Source organism: Puntigrus tetrazona, chromosome 10 (assembly GCF_018831695.1).
Source record: "Puntigrus tetrazona isolate hp1 chromosome 10, ASM1883169v1, whole genome shotgun sequence".
Lineage (NCBI taxonomy): Eukaryota > Metazoa > Chordata > Actinopteri > Cypriniformes > Cyprinidae > Puntigrus > Puntigrus tetrazona.
This window is the reverse complement of record NC_056708.1, coordinates 9,151,409-9,176,361: the sequence shown is the minus strand read 5'-3', so window position 1 is coordinate 9,176,361 and position 24,953 is coordinate 9,151,409. Positions and strand designations below refer to the sequence as shown.

At 36.1% G+C, this 24,953-nt stretch overlaps 1 protein-coding gene across 1 annotated transcript in view; it reads right to left on the bottom strand.

The window, feature by feature from the left end:
* The window catches only part of gbe1a (glucan (1,4-alpha-), branching enzyme 1a), a 130,470-nt gene that overhangs the window by 30,974 nt on the left and 74,543 nt on the right, over positions 1 to 24,953 (bottom strand). The window contains 1 exon segment of the mRNA XM_043249832.1: positions 23,792 to 24,001. Coding sequence (XP_043105767.1) covers positions 23,792 to 24,001 — 210 coding nt within the window.

Genomic DNA, 24,953 nt, shown 5'->3' with positions numbered 1-24,953 from the left:
AAAAATACATTAAAAACACTCCAAAGTTTTTACAAAGTTTTCTTCAGAAAATCAAAAATTCAAGGTTTGGTACATAGAACCCTATTCAGAGCTGAAGTAAACCAAATCTATCTCCAGATGCACACAGTGAAACCATCACAGTGTAAATAAGCCCTGATATCCCACTAACTTTTCGTATGAGGCCCCTGCACGGTCCCTCCTCCTCTCTCAATCCTTCATTCCTGCAATTAAACTAAGTACTGCGTTTTCAACAATGGCCCACGAAGCCATCCCAAAGTAAATCTAACTTCCTCTCCGTCCCCCGTCTCGTGTTCATTCAAACATGTGATTAGGTAGAACAGCGGGGAATCAATCCTGACAACGCTATGCTTTTAATTCTTTGATTTTAACAGTGTTGTAAAAGCATTCAGACTCACCGCAGGAGCGTTCAATTCATTAAAAAGCGATAAGAACCTCTAGCGTGCCATAGTGTTAAGAAGTACTCGACACAACCGAGTTACTTCACTACTTTCTTAAACCCGCTGACCACATTCGTGTCACGTCCGCAAATAATATCTACAACCACAGCTATATTTCCAAGCGGGAGCTGATGTATTCAGTCCACACTCGTGATGTGCTTGAAGTCATAATCGTGTGCTTGCATGCTTGTATGAATACATACGAGAGCGTTCACTGCAGAACACGGCAGCAGGCCTTGGTAAGAAAGTCACCAGGGGTGGTTAAAAAGAGCTTCGCCTTGGCTTTGTGGAAACCCTAGAGGTGTTCTGTTCAGACCTGTATGGTTCAGATGTATAACTTTTGGACTGACCCGTGAGTGCATAGCTGTGGGCCTGAAGAACTGTAGCCCTTACAGAAGTCAAACAATACAGCAAATAAACAGTATCATCAATTTAAGATGAGGGAATCTGCAGGGGTCTTATCAAGGACTCTGGCCAAAGTAAAGTTTCAGCATTAAAAACAAAACAAAAAAAATATTAACACTTATATTAACATTTCACAGCCAAACTCCCAACCTGATCAAACTGTACTGCAAACTTTACAATTAATACAATTAATAGTTTACAAATTTTTACTATTATTTTTTTATTATATTATATTTTATAAAAAAATCTTAAATTCTAAACTGTTTATAAATTATATAAAAAGAAAAATAATGACAACAATAATATTTATATTACATAGTTGAAATATTTTAAATTACTGTATTATATTACAGAAACATTTAATATTTATAAATTTAAGTTTATAAATGATATAAAACACACACACACACACACACACACACACACACATCTATATCTATCTATATATATATATATATATATATCTATCTATCTATCTATATATATATATATATATATATATATATATATATATATATACATATATACATATATAAAAGATAAAAAAAAAAAAAAATTACAATATAATTTTTTTATTACATAAAATAGGGACATTTACTACTGCTACTAATGATAATAATAACAACGTTTACATATAAAAATGACATTATAAATAAATCATAATAATAATATTTATACAACCAATAATGAATACATAAACAAACATAATATAAACTGCATTCCTCTAATTCACATAAAAGTTGCATTCGCATAAATCCACAAAATGCATAGAAATCTATTGCTGTGCATCTGTGAATACATGAATGGCCATTATAACAATTCAATCTCAGCAAATGCACTCTGCGTTGCCACATCCCCCCTTTTCACACAACACACGCGCGCGCACACACACACACACACACACAGCCTTTCAGTGCAGAGATAGAGTCTTGCCGCACACTGATAAAAAGCCATGCATATTATCCCGATATGAAGCTTTCATAAACAGAGGCAGATTGCATTTGTGCATCTGTGGAATCTAACGGGAAGCTGCTCTGATATGATAAGGTTACAGAACCCACAGGCCTGCCTCCACCCTCACCATAAACAGATTACGACCATCACCTCAAACTGACAAGAAACGAGAGAGAGAAAAGGTGGGAAGCACAATAAGATTCCCACAGAGGCCAAACAGAGATGAGTGATGAATGGCTGTGATAGTTGAAACCCCCACAATCCTTCAACTTCAGACCATTTTTAAACAAATCAGCCCTTTCAAACCTCAAGCACTCCAGCAAAGTAGGGCATCGCTGATGTGTCATGACATCAAACCATTTAATATGATTTTCTTATTGAAGTCTTTTAATGCACGCGTGTGTTGGTGCTGTAGGACAGAGGTGAGAGCAGGGGGGGTCAGACGGGTGGGCCGTGTGGGTTAATCGTTCAGGAGAGCTGGTAACGGTCAGACGGGTCGCTGACCAGGACTTGAACCCGCAAGATCAGACAAACGCTGAACATCATCTGCTCTGCATGTTCACAATAGACGTGTAATACACAGTCGAACACTTCAATCTGACAGTCAAACTATGAGAGCAGCCTCATTCTGCTCGTATGAATTTGACACACGTTGTAAGAGGCTGTTTTTCCACCGAAACGCTTCTCACAATGAATAATTTAGTGGAAAACTGACACGAATGAGACATCTCTCTAAAGAAATGTTAACTAAACGTAGGAGAACGCATCAGTGTTGCTTTAAATATGAACACTTCTGGCTTTTAATGGAAGTCGTTGCTTAACCTTTGCCATTAGTATTATAAACTTTCCATGACTGGATTCATCTGTGCATTGATGATACATAATAATCACGATGACATTTCTGTTAGAAAACAATACTGAAGCCTCAGATCTTTTAAATAGTTTATGGGGTAATTATGCTAAAAACACTTTTAAATTGTAATAATATTTTACAATATTGCTGTTTGTCTTCCATCAAATAAATTCAGCTTTGGTGAAAATGAAAGTCTTATTCAGCTATACAATACATTAAAAAAACTTACATTTTAAAATGTGTTATTTTTTTAATAATAATAATAATATTTCTATTAAGCTAACTTAACTTACTTTATTTTGTAATTATGAATTAAATTACATTTCTTTAAATGCATGTTCATTTAATGTATTATTATTATTATTATTATTATTTCCCCCCTTTCCGAATTCATTGTTTCTTTACTGTTCCATGATAAAATAAAATATTCTGATCTAACCATATGCTCAATGAAAAAGCAAAAGCATTTTTTTTTTATTTTAATATTGCATACAAATGGCCCCTCAATGCCACTGAACAACAGGTTTCTAAATGAGACAGAAAGAGCTCTTGTGCTGGTTTTGAGTTTAAAATGCACAATAAAAAGCCGACTGTTAATATAACAAAAAGTTGTTGAGCAAAGCCGATCCTACTATATTCAGAGCTATAATATTTGTAGCTACAAAAGTTTCTTTCAGCTCCCTGTGCCTTCATCCTTTGATCAGCAGCGTTCTCTCGCTCTTTCAGTTGATTTCCAAGGTTAAACACTGGCAGGTTTGCTGAACTCTCATCTGCAGATAAACCATAATTGTGTTCTTTTGTATGGAGGCCAAATGAATAGTGCAACTCAACGTGTTTATGGATTCTGTTCCTGAAGGTCATGGTTAATTAATGTTGTTTTTTTTGAGTTTTGTTTTCAAACGCTCACAAAGTCTTAAAAATGAACATTTGCTTGTGAGAAAATATCAAGCTGCATATGCAGTTACATCACTTAAAAAGCGAAATAGATTTAGATTTTCTGAACTGTGAAGTACAATGGAAACAAACAACTTGCAAGAACTTGAAACGCTACAGAAACAAGCCTAAGAGCAAAATCTTCAAACCAAGTCCTTCATTAATCCCCATCCATCAAACACCACAAAATCAATCTGTGAATTTCACTTGTAGTGAATTATATGTTCAAATAACTTATTTTTTCATTTAAGTGTACAGTAAGTATTACTGATATTCATCTACAGCAAAGTTTTTTTTTACGGTTAACTCTTTACAGTTACTCATTAGCATAACGTGAAAAGTTACATAATTCCTCTTACACAAATACTGTGTGAAGTGAAAAAAAGTGTTGTTACGAATGTCCTGCTACACATTTGCTGTTACATGCGTATAGTTACAATACTAATGTGTACTTACACTGTTGTTACATACTACATATAGTTACTATGTTACTAAGCACAAAGGTGTTAGGGCCACTTAATATAAAGTGGGACCAAATATTGAGTTTATCCCTTTGTTTTAAATATCAGTGTGTTTTCTTGTTTAATTATCTGTATTTGCTATAAACGAACCTTCACGTTTAATACTGTTCCGCTAATTGACATCCTCATTATTTTTGTGTCAGACTGCTAAATATTAGCCCAACAAACTTCAGTGTAGTCAGATGCGCTTTGCAATTATCTGACAATTTATTTCCTCGACTGCAGCTGAACTACTACGAATAATGAATAGCCTGCCTAACTATAGTTTCAAATAAGCTTCCTCAATCCCGCGATATCTTGCGCCTTGAGTTAAGTCGCGGTCGGCGCGACAAAAGCTCGCCAAAAATATCCTTCATCAACAACATACACAAAACGCTTCAATCCAATTCCTTGAAAATAAAATGCCTGTCCTCAACTATTAGACGAGCCAAACGCGCCGTAGGCTGGCCGAAAGCTCGAGGAAACTGTTTATGCTGTATATGTGCAGTGACTAATGACCAGACTGATTTCAGAGAGATAGAAACACACACTGGCAACCCGTCTCCTCACCGCCTTTCTGCCAAACACTAAATGCAGGAAGGACCGAAGGCAGAATATGGGCTCATTATGTTCGGGTTCAAAAAAAAGATTCTTCTGCGCACAAACAACCCGACTTCTCTACCATCTGTTGCTGTGGGAGACTGGAGGAGTCGCTCTCTCCCAGCAGAGTGAATGGAAGTTGCAAAACAGGCCGCTGATTAAAAACGGGCTGCGCTAACGTGGCCAATCAATAGCAGGAAGAGCAGTCGAGGTCAAAAGTATCCTCATTTATAGACGGAGAACTGAGTGAGATGGAGACAGCGACGGAGAATGTTTAGCGGATTGCTGCGCAGGATCTCTATGAAGCTGCTGTCAAAGAAGTTTTTTTTTTCTCCTTTTCTGCAAAGAAAAAGATTCAAGGATTTAAATGAAAGCATATATGGTAAAAAGATTCGTTTGTGCCAACATAACAATTAGCCATATATAAATACGACATGAAAAAAAATGACACAACAGAAGCTGAGTCCAAAAATGTTTTAAATTTAGTTTAAAACCGATATACATTTGAATTGGATCAAAAAAGCTCAAGACAACTTCGATTAAAGGTTTTGATCCACTTTAAATATTATTTTTTTTTTTAAATCAAATCATATGCTGATTTGGTGAAATATTACCAGTAATCATTTGTGCTGCTTAATGTTTTTGTTCACTTTTTTTTGCCGGATTCCCTAATGAGTCAAGAGTTCTAAATAAAATAAGAAATAAAATAACATATCATTATAAAATATAATATAAATATAAAACAAAACAAAATAATTGATTGTAGCAGTTATTATTTTAATTAAATTTTTCATCTGCCAATACATTTCACAAATAACAAAAGTTGTGCTTATTAATATTTTTGTGGAAACTGTGATATTTTTTTTCTTTGATAAATCGAAACTTCATAACGCGTCCTTGTAGAATATAAATAAAATAAAATACAATTATTTTAGAATTTACTGTAGGATTTACATCAAAACCATTAAAATTTTGCTAATACGTTTTTCAAATAAGATAAAGTTGAAACAAGAAATTGTGATTTTTTAATTTTTAGCTGAATTGAATATAGATTGTGATAACTCATTCATCAGTTTCATACAGTGTACATATTTAACAAAACAAAAAAATACTAATTCTGTTTGCAGATCTGGAAGTTGACCTACCATAAGAAAATCTATGCAGATTAATTCTGCAAATCATTTAACAAAAGTGATGGAGAGTCATACGGCAGTAAACCTCGCACCCATTACGGTACATCAGATTACTGACCAGGGCATGGTGGTGACAAAATAATTCAGCACTTTTCTATGAGTCACACACACAAGCCCCGGGTCAGACCCGAAGGCTTAAAATAGCAGCACAACTTTAATTGCAAATTGCAAATGAGGGCCGGGGTGAAAGGTCTAAAGAGGGCTTTATTACACTGCTCTGATTTTCTGAAACTCAGCACAAGGGCACACGGGAATACGAGGAAGAGATGTTCTGACTTCTCTACATTTCATCTTCCTGTGCATTGATCTCTCGCCCTCCTGACCTGTTTTTCCTTGTTTATCCAGCTATTCTCAAGCTCTTTGTAGATGCTTTGTTCGCTCAGATGTAAGGGTGGGCGGTACAAACTTTCATATAACAGTTATGGTATATATTACAAAATAGTTATTTTCACAGGAAATGAGAGGAAAAAGAGGTAAATAATTTAACCATTCAGGTGTGATGGCTATTTAGATAATTTGCTCAATTTTATCATTTCAAAATATTGAGAATACATCTCATTTGATAATTATTTTTTAAATGAGGAACTAATCTCTAGTCACTTTTTTTAAACTCCAAACACAATTAGCACAACTGTTTGACCATGCCATTAATTACTCAATTTTGGTTGTTTCTAAAATGCTTACATTTTCTTTTCATAAAAGCTTACCCAAAACCAAAATCATAGACCTTTTTAGAGAAATAATGCCTGGAAGTGGGAGCTGAAATGTTGTAGGAGGGAGAGGATAGTTGGATCACGAAAAGGGAGAAGAAGAGAGAGTGGAGAGGAGTGAGAATGTTTTTTTTCTTGCAATTGTGAATTTACAGTATTTCACAATTCTGATAAAGTCTGAATTGCAATAAGTAAACTTGCAATTCCAATCCAGTTTTTTTTTTTTTTTTATTGTTAACAAGCATTGTTCAATACTAAAGCCAAATTTTTCAAACTGTTCACGCACCCGGCGGTACAGAGGTCTACACAAACTGTGGATCATTTCTCATTGCTTTCAGACAAAATGCATGCAATGACCACATTTTTTTTTTAAATTTACAAACACTTTTGTCATTCATACAACCTGAAAAATGCATTTTCAGCACATTTTTCAGACGCGAACACACTACATTCAAATCAGAACCATGGCAAACTATCCATTTCTGCAGGAATTTTACTGAAATAAAACATCTTAGTAGAATATTTATTATTAAAATTGAATAAGAATTAGTCCAAACTAATCGCAACTAAATGCAATTTCAGCTGAAAGCCGGTCCAGATGTACTATTAGTTGTTTCTTTTATTCTTTCCTCCTTTTTTGTTATCTTCTGATAAATGGATGGCTTTGTAAGTTTTAGATACTGTAGTATCTTGCCAAGAATGAATACATTCAACACTGTAAAATGGGTTTCAGTTGAAGGTAAACTGGTAAACTGAAGGTAAACTGAAGGCTAAATTACTTAAAAAACAAACAAACAACATTTATGTTTGTCTTATATCTACTACAAGCAGGTAGTCCTGAAACATGTAATGCGGCTTTTGTAAAGTCATCAAATTTATCAGTCTATGCGTTATGATTGATATATGTTTTGTTTGGATAGAAAACAGTTGTTTTTACATGTCTGTAAAGTTTTGATAAAGTTAGTATGTGTAGAAAAAGGTATCATTTTGAAATGTTGAATTTGTATTTATGTGGTTTTGGCCAGAAAATTGTTGTGTGTTGCTGAGTTTAGAAGAAGCACTTTAAGCATTTAAGTAATTGCTAACCCTTGTCAGCAATTGAAAAAACTGTAATAGACACCTATTGTTTCATGTTATTACCAATACTGTAACAATAAAGGACATAAGAAATTAAAATTCTATTGTGACTAAATTAATTAAAAATAAATCACTAAAAACTAAAATCAACTGTTAAATTATGTGAGTTTAAGCATTACAACACTGTAATGAACAGCCTAATTACAGTACAAGATTTTATAATTATTACATTTAATAATATTATTGAAATTATTGATAGATTCATTTTATAGATTAATTAGATTAAAGAGTTAAATTATAGTAATACCTGAATGTAAATAGAAAAACCAATAGAAATGTTTGATATGGGACAAACTACAAATGGAAATCGAAAGAAATGGAATAAAATGGAAATAAATTGAATACAATAAAACAGATAGAAATTAAATGAAATGTAAAGAAAATAAATTAAATTAAATGGAAAGAAATGGCATCAAATGGAAAGTAATGGAATGGAACGAAAGTGAAAGAAATGACATCTATTTTCTATTTTTTTGTATGGTTGATGACCATTTATGAGCTTTTTACGACTGGAAACACCACAATTATTCCAGTAAAGCACCTTTGAATTTCACTTAATTGAACTGAAATCAAATTAAGCTGAACAAAACACAATCACATTAATTATAAAGTGCTCTACTCCAGCCAGAAGAAAGCGAACCTGCCTCAGGAATCATAAAAAACAAATCCTCGTGAGTGTTACTGTGAGCTTTGATATCCCACATGCCGTGTTATGATGACCCGTGGAGCATTAGGCAGCTCTCTAAGAGTAAACCATACAATCCCTTTAATTAGTGGTAGATCTCAGGCTGGGCTGCGAGCCGTCGTGGATTGTTTTGGTGTCAGTGTTGGTTGTGAGATTTGATAGGACTCAGTGGAGAGGCTCAATTAATCCGACTGTCAGCCAATCAGCGGCCAGACAACAATGTAACACTTCAACAGGCCACTAACAAAGGAAAAAAAAAAGAAGACAGTTGATAAAAGGAAGGGATTAAAGAGACAAAGACATGTCCACATGGACTCACGCTTGTTGGCCATCTTACACCAGAAGAAAGAATGACAGGATGAAAGAACAAACTTGACAGAATGTAAAAACAACAATGGGTATTTCTATAATAAAATACCCATTTATAACGTTAGCCAAAGCTTCGTGCGGCAAAAACAGTGATAGCTTAGTTAGAATTTCTTGTGAAACGATGTATCATAACTGCTGTATGATGAACCGTTAAACTAACTAGCTGGTCACCACTGGTTCACGACAAGATTAACACAGACGCATCTCCGTGGTTTGAATCTTGACGGTGTAAAAGATATAGGACTGTTAATGGCATCAATCGTGTTATGTTTTGTTTTTCTAGTTAATTGATTTGATATAATTTATTTTCATATAATTATAGTTAATTTACTGTACACACACACACAGCAGAAAGCTTTTAAACCTTAACATATGTAATTGCATATGTAGAAACATTTACACAATTTCTCCCGTACACATGCGGATCGTTCATAAACAGCTTTATTCATTTTTATGTTCATTTTTTGATGCATTTTCATATAGTTAATCTCAGTCATAGAAAGGTTACTTTGGAAATGTAACCGTTTACAGATTACAAGTTACTCTAATTAAATGTAATAAGTATCGTAACTTTAATTATTAGTGCAGTAAGTAATATATTATATATTAATTACATAATGTATCAAATTAAATTTGATTATTTTTGATAACCTTTCTATCAAATGAAGTTCACGCAACATCCAAAAATCAATAGTAGTTAAGTAAATATCATACAGGAAAATATTTTGTACATTTCCTAATATAAATAGATTTAAACTTAATTTTTTATTAGTAATATGCATTTCTATCAGCTTTATTTGGACTATTTCAAAGGGGAATTTTTTTCAGTATTTGGATTTTTTTTTTGCACCCTCAGACTGCAGATTTTCCAGTAGCTGTATCTCAGTCAAATATTGTCCTATCATAACAAGCCATAAATCAATGCTTATATATTCAGCTTTCAGGTGATGTATAAATCTCAGTTTCGGAAATTGACACTTATGCCCTGTTTTGTGGTCCAGAGTTAAATAATTTAAACCTTACAGTAGTCACACTTTCAAAATTCATCTTCATCTCTTTAATTAAAATGAGAATAATTTAATTTCTATTTTTGCTTTGAGATGGTTCTGAAGTTAAATACAGATTTACAATTATAAGAAATAGTAAATATTTTTACAATCAATATTAAGATGTAACCTTCTATAGTTCACAGATAAAAATATAAATTCTGTCATCAATTACTCATTTACCCTCATGTTGCTTTAAACCCTAATGAGTTTCTTTTGTCAGGCACGACAGAAGATATTTTAAAGAATGCTTGTTACCCAAGTGGTGACGGCAGCCATTGAATTCCATAGAATATATAAAATCAATGTCAATGGCTACCTTCAACTATTTTGTTTGTTGCTGTTATTTTTTGGTGAAGTCTGCTTTTAAGTTCGCTGTGTGAGTCTCTCTGTGTGTTTGAAGGAAGTGAAAAAGCTAGTGACGAAGCAAAAGAGGTGAATCTCATCCCGCCTCGTGTGTAAATCTCAGGCATCACGGTGGCCCCTTGTTCTACATCTCTCTCTCCCCCTGAAAAAGTTCAATTTTCAGCCTGACTGGAAACACAAGCCCTGTCAGACAAGGCAATCTGTTCACCTGTTAGAGTACAAAGTACCTCCCAAATACGGCTTTATTTCTCACATCAATAATTGATTAAAGACAAAACCCTGGCACGCCGCCCTTGATGAGAGATAAGGTCTGTCTGCTAAGTGGAGGTTTGCCGCGCTAGTACAGAAAGCGAGTGGGTGACAGAGTCGGCGCTTCCCTCCTGCGAGGCTCCCTGGGTGTTGAAGACATTGAGTAAAAGCCCTCGGTGTGATAAGTGAAGCCCCTGTGGGGCAGAGCAGAGTCGATGAGCTCCTACGGAGTCTTAGCTCACAGCCGGGACTGCTCTGTCATACTGCTAACACCTTCTGCCATCTCAGAGAATCAATAAGCTCCAGAGAAGAGTGACTCAGGGGCTCTGTTCTAAACCTTACAGAGCTGCCTACCTAACGTTTTTTTAGCCAAGTCTAACGCTGAGCTTACTTCAACTTACACATAATTGTAAGCGGATGAAACGTGCGAATGAGTTTCTACATTTCATGATTTGCAAACCTGTTTAACGAATAGCTGCAGAATGTAAAACACGGTAAATGCTAATATTGTTTTGCATTCTTTATACACCTTTTTTGTAAATAGAGGAGATAACGACAATTCAGATGAAGTACTGTAGACGGCAACAGTAGATGTATGTAATAAAATATTAAAAACGCATGACTGTTTTGCAGACTGTAATGAATTATATGATAACTGGTAGACGTACCTTGCTGCACTTTTTTAGCACGAAATACGTACCAACAAGTACATATCGCTGCAGTTTCCAAAAGTAATGAAAACTCCGACATTTACGGAGTCATTTTCGCATAATTACTTGAAAAATATAACGTGACTTCAAAACATTACTAATATGCTGGGAGATTTGAAAGCTGATGCTTTTTAATGTTATCGTTACACAAATTCATCTTCATATCTTTTGGTTTTCATAGATGGTAAGTTTGTTCGGTAGCTCACGGGGTACAGAGATGTGTCTGAGAGACGAGGAGCTCCGGTTATGAATCCTGTGGCAAAAAAAAGTCGCTCTCATTCTAAATAGTGGAAAACCCCCCAAAAGTTAACCGTACCAAAAAATACTGTGCCGCACCATGCAGTGAAAATACCATTAGTATGCATGATGACTGATCATTAGCGCAGTTTTGGTCTAAACACACACCTATACTAAACAACATTTAACTTGCAGGCTCCCGCGTTCATAATAAGCTAGTTAGAGCATTTGTTATGCGTAATTTGCCAGGCGCAGTGAAAGTCCTAGCATGGAAAGCTCTCGGAGTGCACTTCAGTTAAGGACTTGACTGAATCAGGACACTAACGTACCAACAGTTCTCTGTACTCTCGCTCTCAGTAGAAAGCACAGACCTTGCAGTGGATCTCAGCTTTATTAAAAGCTTCTTTGATGGGCAGTGTGTTAGCAGACAACAGACCAGAGAAAACCCCACACTGCGTGATTTTGACGGATCATATGAGTCTTATCCAAACTTCCCCTAACTCCCCACCAGTCTCTCAGGCCTCAAAACAACACTTCACAGGCAGAGGCGGACCCTTTGGGATTCAATTATAACCAGTTAAGTGAGATGTGCTGGACTGCAACAGCATGTCTAATGGTTTGAACTCTACAGCATCAAAATAGCTTCCAATTAGACTTCATAAATAAGCACAAATGCACTGGATCAAATTAGAGACAACACACAAATGCAAATGCGTAAACGTACACAGATGCTCAAATATAGTGCAAACTTGAAGGGCTGGGGACACAGCTGGAAAACATATTTATGAGACAGCATTTCTGGATTTAAACCAAGACTCCTTAACAGCTCATAAACATTAACACTTAAAAGTAAAAATATCCACATAAACATCAGACATTCGGTTTGGTCTGATGAGTGAGGGGTAAATGCAGTAAAGCCTGGGGAAGATTTAAACCAAGATTAAAGCTGAGAAATCTTCCTCCCACCCTTGTGTTTACTCAGCTGAGAGATGAATGATTACAAGTCATCTAGTTCATCTTACAAGGACCGAACAGCACTTTTGGTGCCGTGCAATAATAGATGGACGCAGCATTTTAAGAGCTGAGCTAGAAACTGTAAGGTTGTGGGATCAAATCATAGAAGAATTCCCATTTGAATAATTAGTTCTGTGTAACAAAAATAGAGTTTGCTAATAATGCATAATTAATTGTAAGAAAATTACTGTTAGGTAAATTATTATTATTATTATAAACAAAACTTTGCCATAAATATAATAACATTATTATTATTGTCATTATTATATATAGTACTACTTCTAGCACCACTATAACTAAACAAAAGTAATTAAAAATAAAGCTATATTGCCATTACCACCACCAAAAAATAAATAAAAAAAACACTAATAATAAAATTCTAAATGTAATTACACTAATTAAAAATTAAGGTTTCACTTTATTTTGATGGTCCCTTATGAACATTCTGTTGACAATAAGTAACTCTGCACCTACATGTCAACTAACTTTCATTAGACTGTTAGTAGAGTACTAGTAGACTAGTAAGGTTAGGGTTAGAATAAGTTGACATGTTCTTGAAAAGTTACCTATAGTCAGAATGACTGCTGGTAGATCATCATAATAAACAGCAGATAATAATCAGACAGTCTTCTTATACTCTAATGAAAGTTAGTTGACACGTAGGCACCATCAAAATAAAGTGTTACCAAAATTAAACTACATTGGTACCAAATAAATAAATAAATAAATAAAAATAATGTACAAAGTGAAGGTAAAAGAGTACTAAAAAAACTAAGTATGCCCATGTGTTCAGTTATCTACATTAAACGGCACTGAACTTATAAAATGATATATATTCTCCTAAAATGTAAAACTCTTTTTTTTTCTGCTGTCCACCTGTGCTTATACTAATACAGAGTATACATGGAGCCTTCTAAAGTGTCTGTGTTTAAATTTATAATTGAATGACCTTCTCATTTAACTTCTTGCTTTAAAAAGTAGCCTGAACTGTTGAGCTATTGCAAGGATCAAATGCCTGTCCTGGTCTCAGTCCTACTTTAATTTTTGAGCCACCCTAGAGAGTGAGTGTCACATAAATCCACTGCCAAGTACACTGTTTGAACTAATGTGCTTTTGTTAGCTAACACTCCTGCAGAAGCCTGGCCTCCAGGGGCCCATGCGGACCACTATAAGTCTGTTCAGTTTCTTTAAGTTGAGTAAGCCTGCTAAGCTCAGTCAGCTGTTTCTGACTTTGTAGCTAAACTTTTAATGGGGCTGGTGAGTGTATATGTTTTGATTTACTGATTCTCTTCCTTTCACAACCAGGATACAGACTTCTTGTTGTCTTTTTTTACTGTACAAAAGCACTTCCTATGACATCAGCATCCCTGAAAGCCTTTTGGATTGTCCTATGTGTATGTTCAAGGTTTCAAATACGTTAAATACTTTTTTTGGAGAGTAAAATTACAAAATTTGGTTAAAAGAATGTTACACTGGCATTAAGTGTAACACCATACTTTTGTAAAAATTCAAACAACGTGCTTTTTTTGATTTGTACATATTAAAATATATAAAGGAATACAGGAAGCATAGTAAAATTTAGTAAAATTTGTATTGTTTTAAATGGGTACATTTAAACAACTTTTTCGTCATATATATATATATATATACACACACACACACACACACATAAATTATTAATTAACTAGTTTATTGAGACACTGATCATCTATAGTAATTTCTTTTTTAAATTTTGTACAAAAAAAGAAAACAGTTGAAGTGATTTCTCCAAGATGTGCATGGGCCCTTCATTAAGGCAATTAAAAATTCATCAATACAAGACTTTTAGCCAGTGTGCCCTGCGGCATTCTTTCAGATCTTAAAAATTAAATTAAAAAAAGTGTCAGACTGAAAGCAACAGCCAATCCTTTTGTATATCAAACCTAATGAGATCTATTTCCATTTGAGCATTTGCGCGCACACACACACACACACACACACACACACACACACACACACACACAAGATGCCAAGTGGCTATGTGCGAGCTGTCTACTGTACTTAGATATTAGCTGCACTGCCATACAGCCTCTTTTGTTTTGCTCCGTTAGTTTTGTCTCTAGATGTTTGGTTTTTTTAGTTCTTTGTACTTTTGTTTCATATTCAGAATTGCATTGCACGCACCTAATGATGCCTGCTGCCTACGCGTGAAAGGATTGAAAAGGTTTATGCCTTTTTAATTTTCATGGGATGAAACATTTTCAAGCAAAACTCATAGGGTACGACTAATTCACTTTCATAAAAACCAATTCCTTCAGTAACTGTTCCGCGGGTCTGACTCGAGGCTGTTGTGACTGACTGCAAAAGACACAGATACCATCTTTCCGGCCATAACAGAGAGTGTCAATGGATTAAAAACAGAGCTCATCAAACACGTAATTAGACTGCAAACAACTCCAGACACAGTGTTAATTACAGAGTGAAGTCTACTGCAGGACAGCTGCTAATACACGCTGACGGCCAGCCAGTGCTAACAAAGCTGTCGTCTGAGATGAAATAAACAAGTGCGTATTACAGCATCTGTTGCAGAAGGTTTACTCTTTCAGTCTTCAGGCTTTGTTTTTCACATCTTGTCATGTCTTTTATAGGGGTACAATGGTGCTGTTTCAAAAGAGCTGCTGAAGGGAGAACACTGAACTGATAGTATAAAGTTAAACGTTATAATTTTGTGAGGTTTTTGGAAATAAAGTTGAGAAATTGCATCACGTTCTCAGACATTTGGAGTTTTCTTAAGTTTCTTTTTTTAATGTTCAACCATGTTCTGTAAAAAATAGGGCCTACATAATTACTACTGAGTTTGATCAAAGCCACTTCAATTCACAAAATCGGTTAAATTGCAGTAAAATTACTATATTACTTTAGTGTTGAGCATCTGCTATTCAAAAATGTACAATTCGCTAGTCGCAACACAATTGTTTTTAAAATTGAAAATAACATTAGCAAAAAATCTTAATGACTGTAATTTAATTAAGAATGAATGATTATTTAAACATCCATTTTTGTTATTTTACAGTGTACTATTATCATGAATAAAAATAATTAAAACAATATAAACATTATTACTGTCACAAATATGCCAGGCTCATCCATCACCCAATCAAAGCGATCATTCTCCCCTGAGTATTTAATCAGTCTCACCTGCATCCCGTTGTAACGCCTGACCAGCAGAGGGAGCCCTCACCAGAGTACTAGCAGTACTCAACCCATTCGGCTTCTTCTCCACGTACTTCCTTTTTGCTCAGCATAAAGCCAGAACACCTGGTCTAATCGTTGCGAAGTATTGCCAGTCTGATTGCCTTACCAAGGGTTACTACTACTACTACTACTACTACTCTGTTCTGATATTCTTGTGTATGACCATAGCCTGTTTGTTTGGACTCTTGTTCTCTGGATTCTCCCTTTCTGTATTATCTGCCTGATTGGACTGTGTACCTGTTGCCGACTCTCTGCCTGCCGATTGACTCTGCTATATTACTGCCCCTGAACCTGTTCGCTGCTTGGATTGCCTGCCTGGTATTGACATTGTTTTACTGTTGATGTCTTTTGTCTCTTCCTCTAATAAACGCCCGCAAATGGACTCTACTCAGTCTCCTGAGTCTGCATTACACCCGTCAGCACACTAATCAATTGCACTATAAAGTCACACACCACATTACAGTCAATGTCTGGGCTCGTAACTATGAAATGGATTAAATACCTCTCTCCTACATTGCTATTGAAATACTTACCGGGTAACTTACCTCTTGTGTTCTCCCTTAGTTTCCTGTGTCTTTTCCAGAACCTCCAGTGGATGTGGTTGTGTGCTTCTTCTACTCCTTTATTTCCTCTTGTGCTCCTTCATTCCTAGAAAGATAAAGACTGATATTACTCCTCTGCATTACAAAGTTTCAAACTGTCTACAAACTGATTACTCACCTGATTACTTACTCTGCACAATAAATATTGTTATCGTTTTGCTCTCCTGCTGTGTAGAGTCTGCTTCAGTTACAGAAATCTGGACCTACCCAACTCGCACAGTATGAGCACTACAATTTAAGCACAGCATGAACACCCGTTTCAGGAACTCATCGATAACCTTTGACAAGTTCTCCTTCATCCTCCATCTGCAGTTCCAGTCACCTCACCTGTCACCGTCAGCACCTCCAGTCCCATGGCTCGACGGGCACAATTTTAGAAAAATATTGTACTCTTGCAGCAGCTAGCGGCTGGAATGAGCGAGCACTCCTGACTACATATCGACAAGGTTTACAGCCCAGACTTCGACTACATGTGGCTGCTGCTGATGATTCATGTGTATTGTAACAGTTTATTCAATACTTCTTTGTTCTGCTCGTATGCATTCCTATTTCCAAGATGTCGTGAGCACTGCTACTTCCCACCGGCCAGAGATCACCAGCCCTCTGGAACCAGCCCCAGAACCCATGCAGATCGAAAGTGGATGTCTGTCCCCAGCTATGCGGCAAAGTACACTGACCCAGGGTTTGTGTTTATATTGTGGCAGAAGTGGGCATTTCATTCGTATTAAGTAGAAGGACTGTTCGAAGCAGTGTTGGACCATTGCAGTTGCAAATTGGACAGCTTCACACAGAGGAGATTCACTTGCTGGTTCTGGGGGGTTCCATCATGGATGTCATTCTAGGACGCCCGTGGTTGGTACAGCACAACCATATCCCCTCTTGGAAGATGGTCCTAAAGTGGGGCCAAAGTTGTTTCCTAGTACTTCCATTGGAAATACCTCAAAATCAACTCTACCTCTATCAAAAGTCCCCTGGACAAACTATCAGTTAACATCCCTGCTTGTTATGCACCCTTTAGTTACGTGTTCTGCCCCAAGAGTGCATCTTAGGTACCACTACATCGGCCATGGGACTGTGCCATTGACCTGATGCCCGGTGAGCCAGTGTTCTGAGAAATAATCAAATAATCATCGACCACTGGAAGGGAGTAGTGTAGCTTTGGCTGTAGGGGCCTGCTCATCCATTAATTCCATTGATAGACCTCGTTTTTCACCAGGTTTAACTTCACTATCACCTATAGACCTGGCCCCAAGAATGGGGGCCATGCCTCCACTCCAGTAATGAAGGTTTTGAGGATCAAGAGAAAGTTCATCCAGCATAGCTCTTCGTCAACCCCATTTAGTGGGTTTCACCTCCATTCACCTAATCCGCCGGGCTGTTCCCTGAATCTCCTTTTTGCACCCCGGTCACAGCGCACCCCACTCATCCACTCTGCTCACACCTCTTTGGGCACTGGCCAACAACAACACCCACTTGCTGCAACAAGACAGCTTCTGGTGGCTGGAGATGGCAAGGGATGTGAGAAGGTACTTGAGAGGATGCAAGGACTGTGCTATGAGAGCCCTCATCAATTACCATCAGGCAAGCTGTTCCCACTGCCCATTCGCCCATGGTCATACCTAAGAGGGGATTTTATCACTGATCTGCTCCCATCAGAAGAAAGCACCTGCATTGTAGTCATTCTTGATCAATTGTCTAAGTTTTGTCGTCTCTTACCTCTCAGGGTCTGCTGAACTGTTGTTTAAACAGGTGTTTAGATTCTATGGTATCCCAGAAGATATTATATTGAATTGAGGACCTCTGTTCATATCTAGAGTCTGGAATGTCTTCACCTTTCTAGGTGTGATCGTCAGTCTCTCCTAAGTTTGGAGTCCCGACATAGGAGTGGTTGTTTACAGTACTTGGCAAATAGGAGGGATATGGTCCTGAAGAGTGGTCATGTGTTTCCCAAGATGAAATCTTAGACCACCTCCTTATGGAAGAATTCCATTCAGCTCATCCTGTTTGTCTGGTGCCTAGAGGAAGAGGGAGAACATCAAGGTATAGAGGAGGGGGCAATGTCACAGATCTGATTAAAGATTCAAGAAGCTTTTATTGTCATTTTGTCCATATGTAGCTGATGCAGTATACAGTGAAATGAAACAACATTTCTCTAGGACCCTGGTGCTACATATAACAATAAAAACAACAGACACAATACAGAGTTACCAAAACCCACCCCCAAAAAACAACAAGAAAAAAACAGAACACAGAGCTACATAATTGGACACAAAGCTAAGGACTAAAGTAATTTTCCTAGCCAAATAAGTGCATAGTGTGCAATCTTGTGCAAAGGATAATGCACTAGACGAAATAATGCCGACTAGGAAACCTGAAAAACTCTAGAAAAACTCCTAGAGACTCTAGAGTCACGAGTCAGCAGCGGGCCCCAGTGCTCAGCGTGGTGGTGCTGGACAACTTGTTCCCAATCCGGACTGACTGATGTCTCCAAGTCAGAAAGTCCAGGATCCAGTTACAAAGGGAAATGGTAGTCATTGAGACAGGAGATTGTCAACTTCTTTGGCACGGGGACGATCGTCGTTGTCTTGAGGCAGGTAGGAACAATGGTGCTGCTCAGGGAGATGTTGAAGTTGTTGGTGAAGACACACGCTAGTTGTTCTGCACATTTCCTGATCACCCTACTGTGGGTTAACTCTGCATAGAGTCTTTCTCACTTCAGACGTGGTTAGACAGAGCACCTGGTCTTTTAATGAGGTGTGGTCTTCCTTGATGCCATGGTGTTCTGTACCTCAAACTGTGTAAAGAAGTCGCTCAACGCATCTGTGAGGGAGGCGTCACTGGCACAGACGGGTGATGATGTCTTGTAGTTTGTGATTGTCTGGATGCCCTTCCACATGCGCTGTGTGTCTCCGCTGTCCTGAAAGTGTTGTCAGTGCACTTGCTAATATAACTGGTCACTGACGATGTATATTCCTCCAAGTTGATGACGTCGCCGATGGTCCCTAAACATGTCCCAGTCAGTGCACTCAAAACAGTCCTGAAGAGCAGAGATGGCTACCGCTGGCCAGGTTTTTTATCTGTTTCAGAAACAGTTTAGAGCATCTGACGAGTGGTCTGTATGCTGGAATAAACATAACAGAGATGTGGTCTGAGTATACAAGGTGCGTATGGGGCTCCGTATGGTAAGCACTGACAATGTTTGTGTAAACAAGACCCAGTGTGTTTTCCTCTATCGTTGCAAAGTCCACATGCTGATGGAATTTAGGGAGCACTGATCTGAGATTTGCATGGTTGAAATCTCCAGCAATAATATCTAATAAAATCTAATAGTCTATTTAGGAATCAACACTCCGATAAAGAAAATGGAAGTAAATTGGTAAATAAAAGGCCTGCATCTAACAGTAACAAACCCCACTAGCGATGAGCAGAAGCTGGAAACAAGCACAGAGTTCTTACACCATCAACACACATGCCACCACAGCGAGTCTAACTGAACAGAGATGCATTTATGTCAGCACGAAACGAGGCTAGCCCATCTAGCTGGATGGCGGCATCCGGAACACTGCCAGGCTCATCCACCACCCAATCACAGCGATCACTCTACCCTGAGTATTTAATCAGTCTCACCTGCACCCCGTCAGCACACTAATCAACTGCACTATAAATTCACACTACATCACAGTCAGTGTCCAGGCTAGTAACTACAAAGTTATATGTTGCTATTAAAATACTTACCAAGTCACTTACCTCCTATGTAGCGTCTGCTTTTATTAAAATTACAGACAAATGTTAAAATAATGGTACAAACTTTTATTAACTAATAATATTAATTTATTATTAGTGTTGGCATGGTTAACTAAAACCATAAAAAAGATCTAATCAAATGCCTAAATATTGGTTAAAACGTAAATGTAAAATCCTAAACTTAAAAAAATCTAAATACAATTAGAAATAAGTACTTAAAACTGTGACAAAAATGTAAAAATAATGGTAAATAAAATTAATAATAACTATAATTATAAGTGTTGGCATGGTTAACAAAATGATAAAAAATATATATACAAATATTAATAAATATTTATTTATATATAAATATGTGTATATATATATATATATATATATATATATATATATATATATATATATACAATTGTACAAAATAATATTTTTAGTGTTGGCATGGTTAACAAACTATTTCAGGAATATAATAAAGTCTAAATAAAGCAAAATAAAAAACTTAAAACTTAAAAATGTACGTGAAATTAGAAATGCTACCAACCTAATATGATAAAATCAGTTTAAATTGAAACTGAAAATCATTCAAACAAGTAAAATAAATTAAAGCCAAATAAAATGCAAATAACAATATTGCTAAAACACAAACTAAAAACAAACTACAAAAATTAAAGCAAATTCATAATATTCATATGCAATTTATTTTAACATATAAATAATATTAAAATAACAATGATAAGTATTTTTATTATTACTATAAGTTTATATATTTTTTTCAATTATTACATTTCTTCTGAGTAATAAGGATTTTACTCAGTTACACACATTGGGATTTGTTCTAGATCTATAGACATGACGACATTATGCTGTTTTAGAAGCCTGTATGAAACCATTCTTTCTTAGAAACTGTCATACAAAACACTGTTCTGCGTTCAGTTTTGGACACGGAGTGTATCAGATCAGGAGACGTCACGGCCGTTTATAGACCCACGGAAGTGAGGCATGTCTCCTCTGATTGGATTTTAATGGAAATTAGGGTGAGAGGGTCATCCTTCGGCTATTTCCGATGGGCCGTGTCAAATCCATAAGGATAGTCGAAAGAGATGGAGTCGACACAGTTATCATTAACAATCACCTTCAAAAGATGTAAACACCAGGGAAGAGCGACGCTCATCACTGGTGACTCACTTCAAAACAAAACCAAAAAACTTTTACAGAAGCATTAGACACTTCATTCTCAAGCACTCTGAATTTATGCATGATGAAGAGATGCAAAGGAAAGAGAGAAGGGAGATTGTTAGAGGGAATTGACAGAGGTAAGGGGCGGATGAGACAGGCTCATTTACACCACAGAGACGCCAACAACTGCAGCAGGCCACAGATGAAAGACTTTAAAGAAGAATCAATATATTACTGCCACTCCACCAATCCCTCATCAGTATCAAAAATAATTGGGGCTGAAAGAAGAAAAAAAAAAAAAACCCAACAACAACAACATCAAAGCCTTCAAACAACAGTCCACAAAATAACAGATTAACAAATAAAACAGAATTAATAAATAAATTATTCGCAATACAAAGCTTTGAAACTGTACTGTCTATTGTCCTTTTATTCCATCATTAAATGATCCTCGAATTTATCTATGTAAACAAACACGCACATTCTGATCAGGTTCAAGGTGAAGGTAAATATCCTCATATTTAATATAATAAAAAAAAAGATCAAAAACGGCTTTTTTCGACAGGGTAATCAAACTCAAAAATCAAAGACTGATAAATGCAGAGTGTCAAAAACAATGGGTATGTAAAATTTAGCAGCTTATCAATTAGCCGCGATGCAAGTTAATTAAAAGCAAAATCAGAATAGACAGGCTGTTGTTTTTGAGTTTCATTTAAGAAACACCAAGCAGCCGTTGATTTGTTTTGTCTGAATAAATAATCTCAAACCTAATAAGAGTATATAATAACAATGCGCAGGGTATAATGGCATTACATGATTTGAAAACCATCTGCGTTATTTGAAGATTAATTCTGTACAGGACTGTTACATTGAGAGCTGTGCTTCTTTAATGTGCTTGTTCTTTTTAATCTTATTTTTTAATACTTTGCGACATGCAATTTCCTAGGTTTCAAGATATTTTTTTTCTACTTGAGCACTAGACTAAGGCTTAGTCCGAGGCTTAATATTTGATGGCTAAGAGTACTTCCAAGAAATTACACAAGAAAAATTATGTTATAAAAGTAAGCTAACGCGCATAAAAATGTTTGGGAAACCATTACAATGAAGCATGAAACATTCAAAGTGTAAACAAAATCTAATTGCTACATTGCAAGTCAGTGTTGTTGTTGTTAACTAAACCAAATAGGCTACTGAAATTAAAGCGATTAAAAAATGCTTTCGGTAATTGAGGTCATAAAAGACAAAAATGAAAAATGTTGGCAACTAACTAAAGTAAATAAATCAATTTTAACCTCCCTTTGCGTATATTTACTATGTATACATAAATACAGACAAGTGCATAAATTATGTTAAAAATGTGTCCATTTCATTTATGAAATATATTTAAATACATTATATATAAATATTTACATATTGTGCTGTATGTGTGTGTTATATGCACATGACAAATGTACACAATACACACACACATATTGTAAACAAACACTTTTATTTTGGATTAATCATGATTAATCATTTGACAGCACTAATATATTAAAATTAAAATGGAAATTGAAGCTAAAAATACAAAATAATAATATATACTACAATAGTATATAACTGAAAAACCAAGAATATCATACCCAAATAAATAATATAGAACAGCAATTTTACTAAATAAAATATTTTTAGATATTTACGATTAAATAAATACAAATACAAATATTATTTTAGTTTAGTTTTTGTTAAAAATTAACTATTATAAATTACCATAATAATACATTAAAATATAGAATCTATAATCTTGAAAATGTAATAGCTCGCACGTTTACAAGCTACAGTAGCTCTGACAACACTTACATCTGACTAAACATCTACATACTGCACATAAAATCATTCTTTCAGTCGTGATGAAAAGCAATAACTTCATCCATAATGATCACTCTAGTACAGCAGATATTCCATCCCGTCTCTATAAAGCTATGTAAAAAGCATTAAAATATCGCCAGTGGCGAACAGGAACCCGAGAGGAAAAACACAGAAGCAAAGAGGGAACAAAAAGGCATACGGCCAGAATCAATAACAAAGATATGACCAAAAATCAATGTTCATTCGCAGAGGTAACCGCCAGACAGGACTATCATTTTGGTGGGTGAGGCATGACTCTTCAGATTCAAACAACAATGATGTGAAATCCCATTACAGAAGAGGGCAACGGAGGGCAGCACTGAGACCTCTAATGGATCAGCGCTGAGAGGTGACGTAAAGAGAGCCTGTCATCTCAGAGCTGAGGAGAGAGGACAAGAAAGACGAGGGACGGGAGAAATTTCTTAAGGGCTTTATTGTGCATATAAGGCGACACGGATTGACGATTTACCAAAAAAGCTTGTTTGCAAACCGTGAAGCGTGCCGCACTTGCCCAGTAATCAAAGTGGATCACAAGTGAACGGCTGTGACGGTTCAGGAAACACCGTAGTACCTCTTAGTCGTCTTAAGATGCCATTAAGACCCATTAGCGGTCCATTAGCATGTGAAAGCTTGTGGAAAACTCAAGGGCTGTTTGATATTCACAAATGAGAACTAATTGAACAGGACAAGAATTGGGAATGTGAGCAGCTTGCATATTTCTTAGCAGCGGTTCACCTGGAGTAATCGAAGAGCCGACCGCCCCAGAGCGAGTGGTTTCCTCTGGAGCCTGCGTGAAAGAAGCAGGAGTCCGTTCCGTCGAAGTAGTTGAGTCCATCTTCTGTGTTGCTGGAGGCGTGACTGTGGACCACGTCCAGAAGAACCGTGAGGCCCATCGAGTGCGCGGTGTCAACCAGATGCTTCAGATCATCAGGAGTGCCGAAGCGGCTGAGGGAAAGAGCATGTGTGGTTTGGAGTGAATTGGTGTGCTGTTAAATGGTAAACTGAAAGGTTAAAAGCTCGCAAAGGTCGAACCAGGATCGTTACAATTGGCCCGTGAACGAAACACTTTACTACTCCACGGGGATTGTCCATGCAACTGCATGTTGCTCGGGATAAAAAGGTCAACAGATTAACTATTAGCAGGTAATTATGCAATTCTAATGTCTACATGTGACATTTACTATTAACGGAAAATCTCAAAAATAATGCCCTTCGGGATTGGGAAACAAAAGCATTTCTTATAATAAATAAATAATAATAAGAAAAATCAGGGTGCAAAAGTATAATTCAGTTCATTCATATAAATGTTACATTTATATATTGTAGTCAGTTAATATAAATGCAATGACGGTAATACATCATTAAAATGGCATTATGTATTTAGTTCAAATCTGTTGCATTTTATGTTTTTATTAAAAGTATAATATTTACTACTTACTAATTGTATTACTTATATTACTTAAATTATAACAAACTTGAAGATTGAAACGGTACGTTTGGATTGTTGAAACTCTCTTAGGCTTAAATATTATTACAATTTAAAATTACCTAATATAAATATTCATTGTAAGTTTATTACTACTTACAAATCAGAACGTTATAATGAAAATATGCCAATTAGGTGCAGAAACATTTGAACTAATCACCTTAACCATAAATGTCTGTACTCCAAATGGATATAGTGAAAAAAAAAAGATTATTATCACCTATTACATTTTTGTACTTTATATGTTGCTTGCAAAATACAAGAATGCGTTATTTAAAATGCCTATAGATGGAAAAAAATTGTTTTTATGCCAGCGTGATTCTCATGTTATGGCATGTACTACTAAATAGCTAACTGCGAAACCTAATGAAGACACCGTTAAATAAACCACCTCCAACAGAATGACAAAAA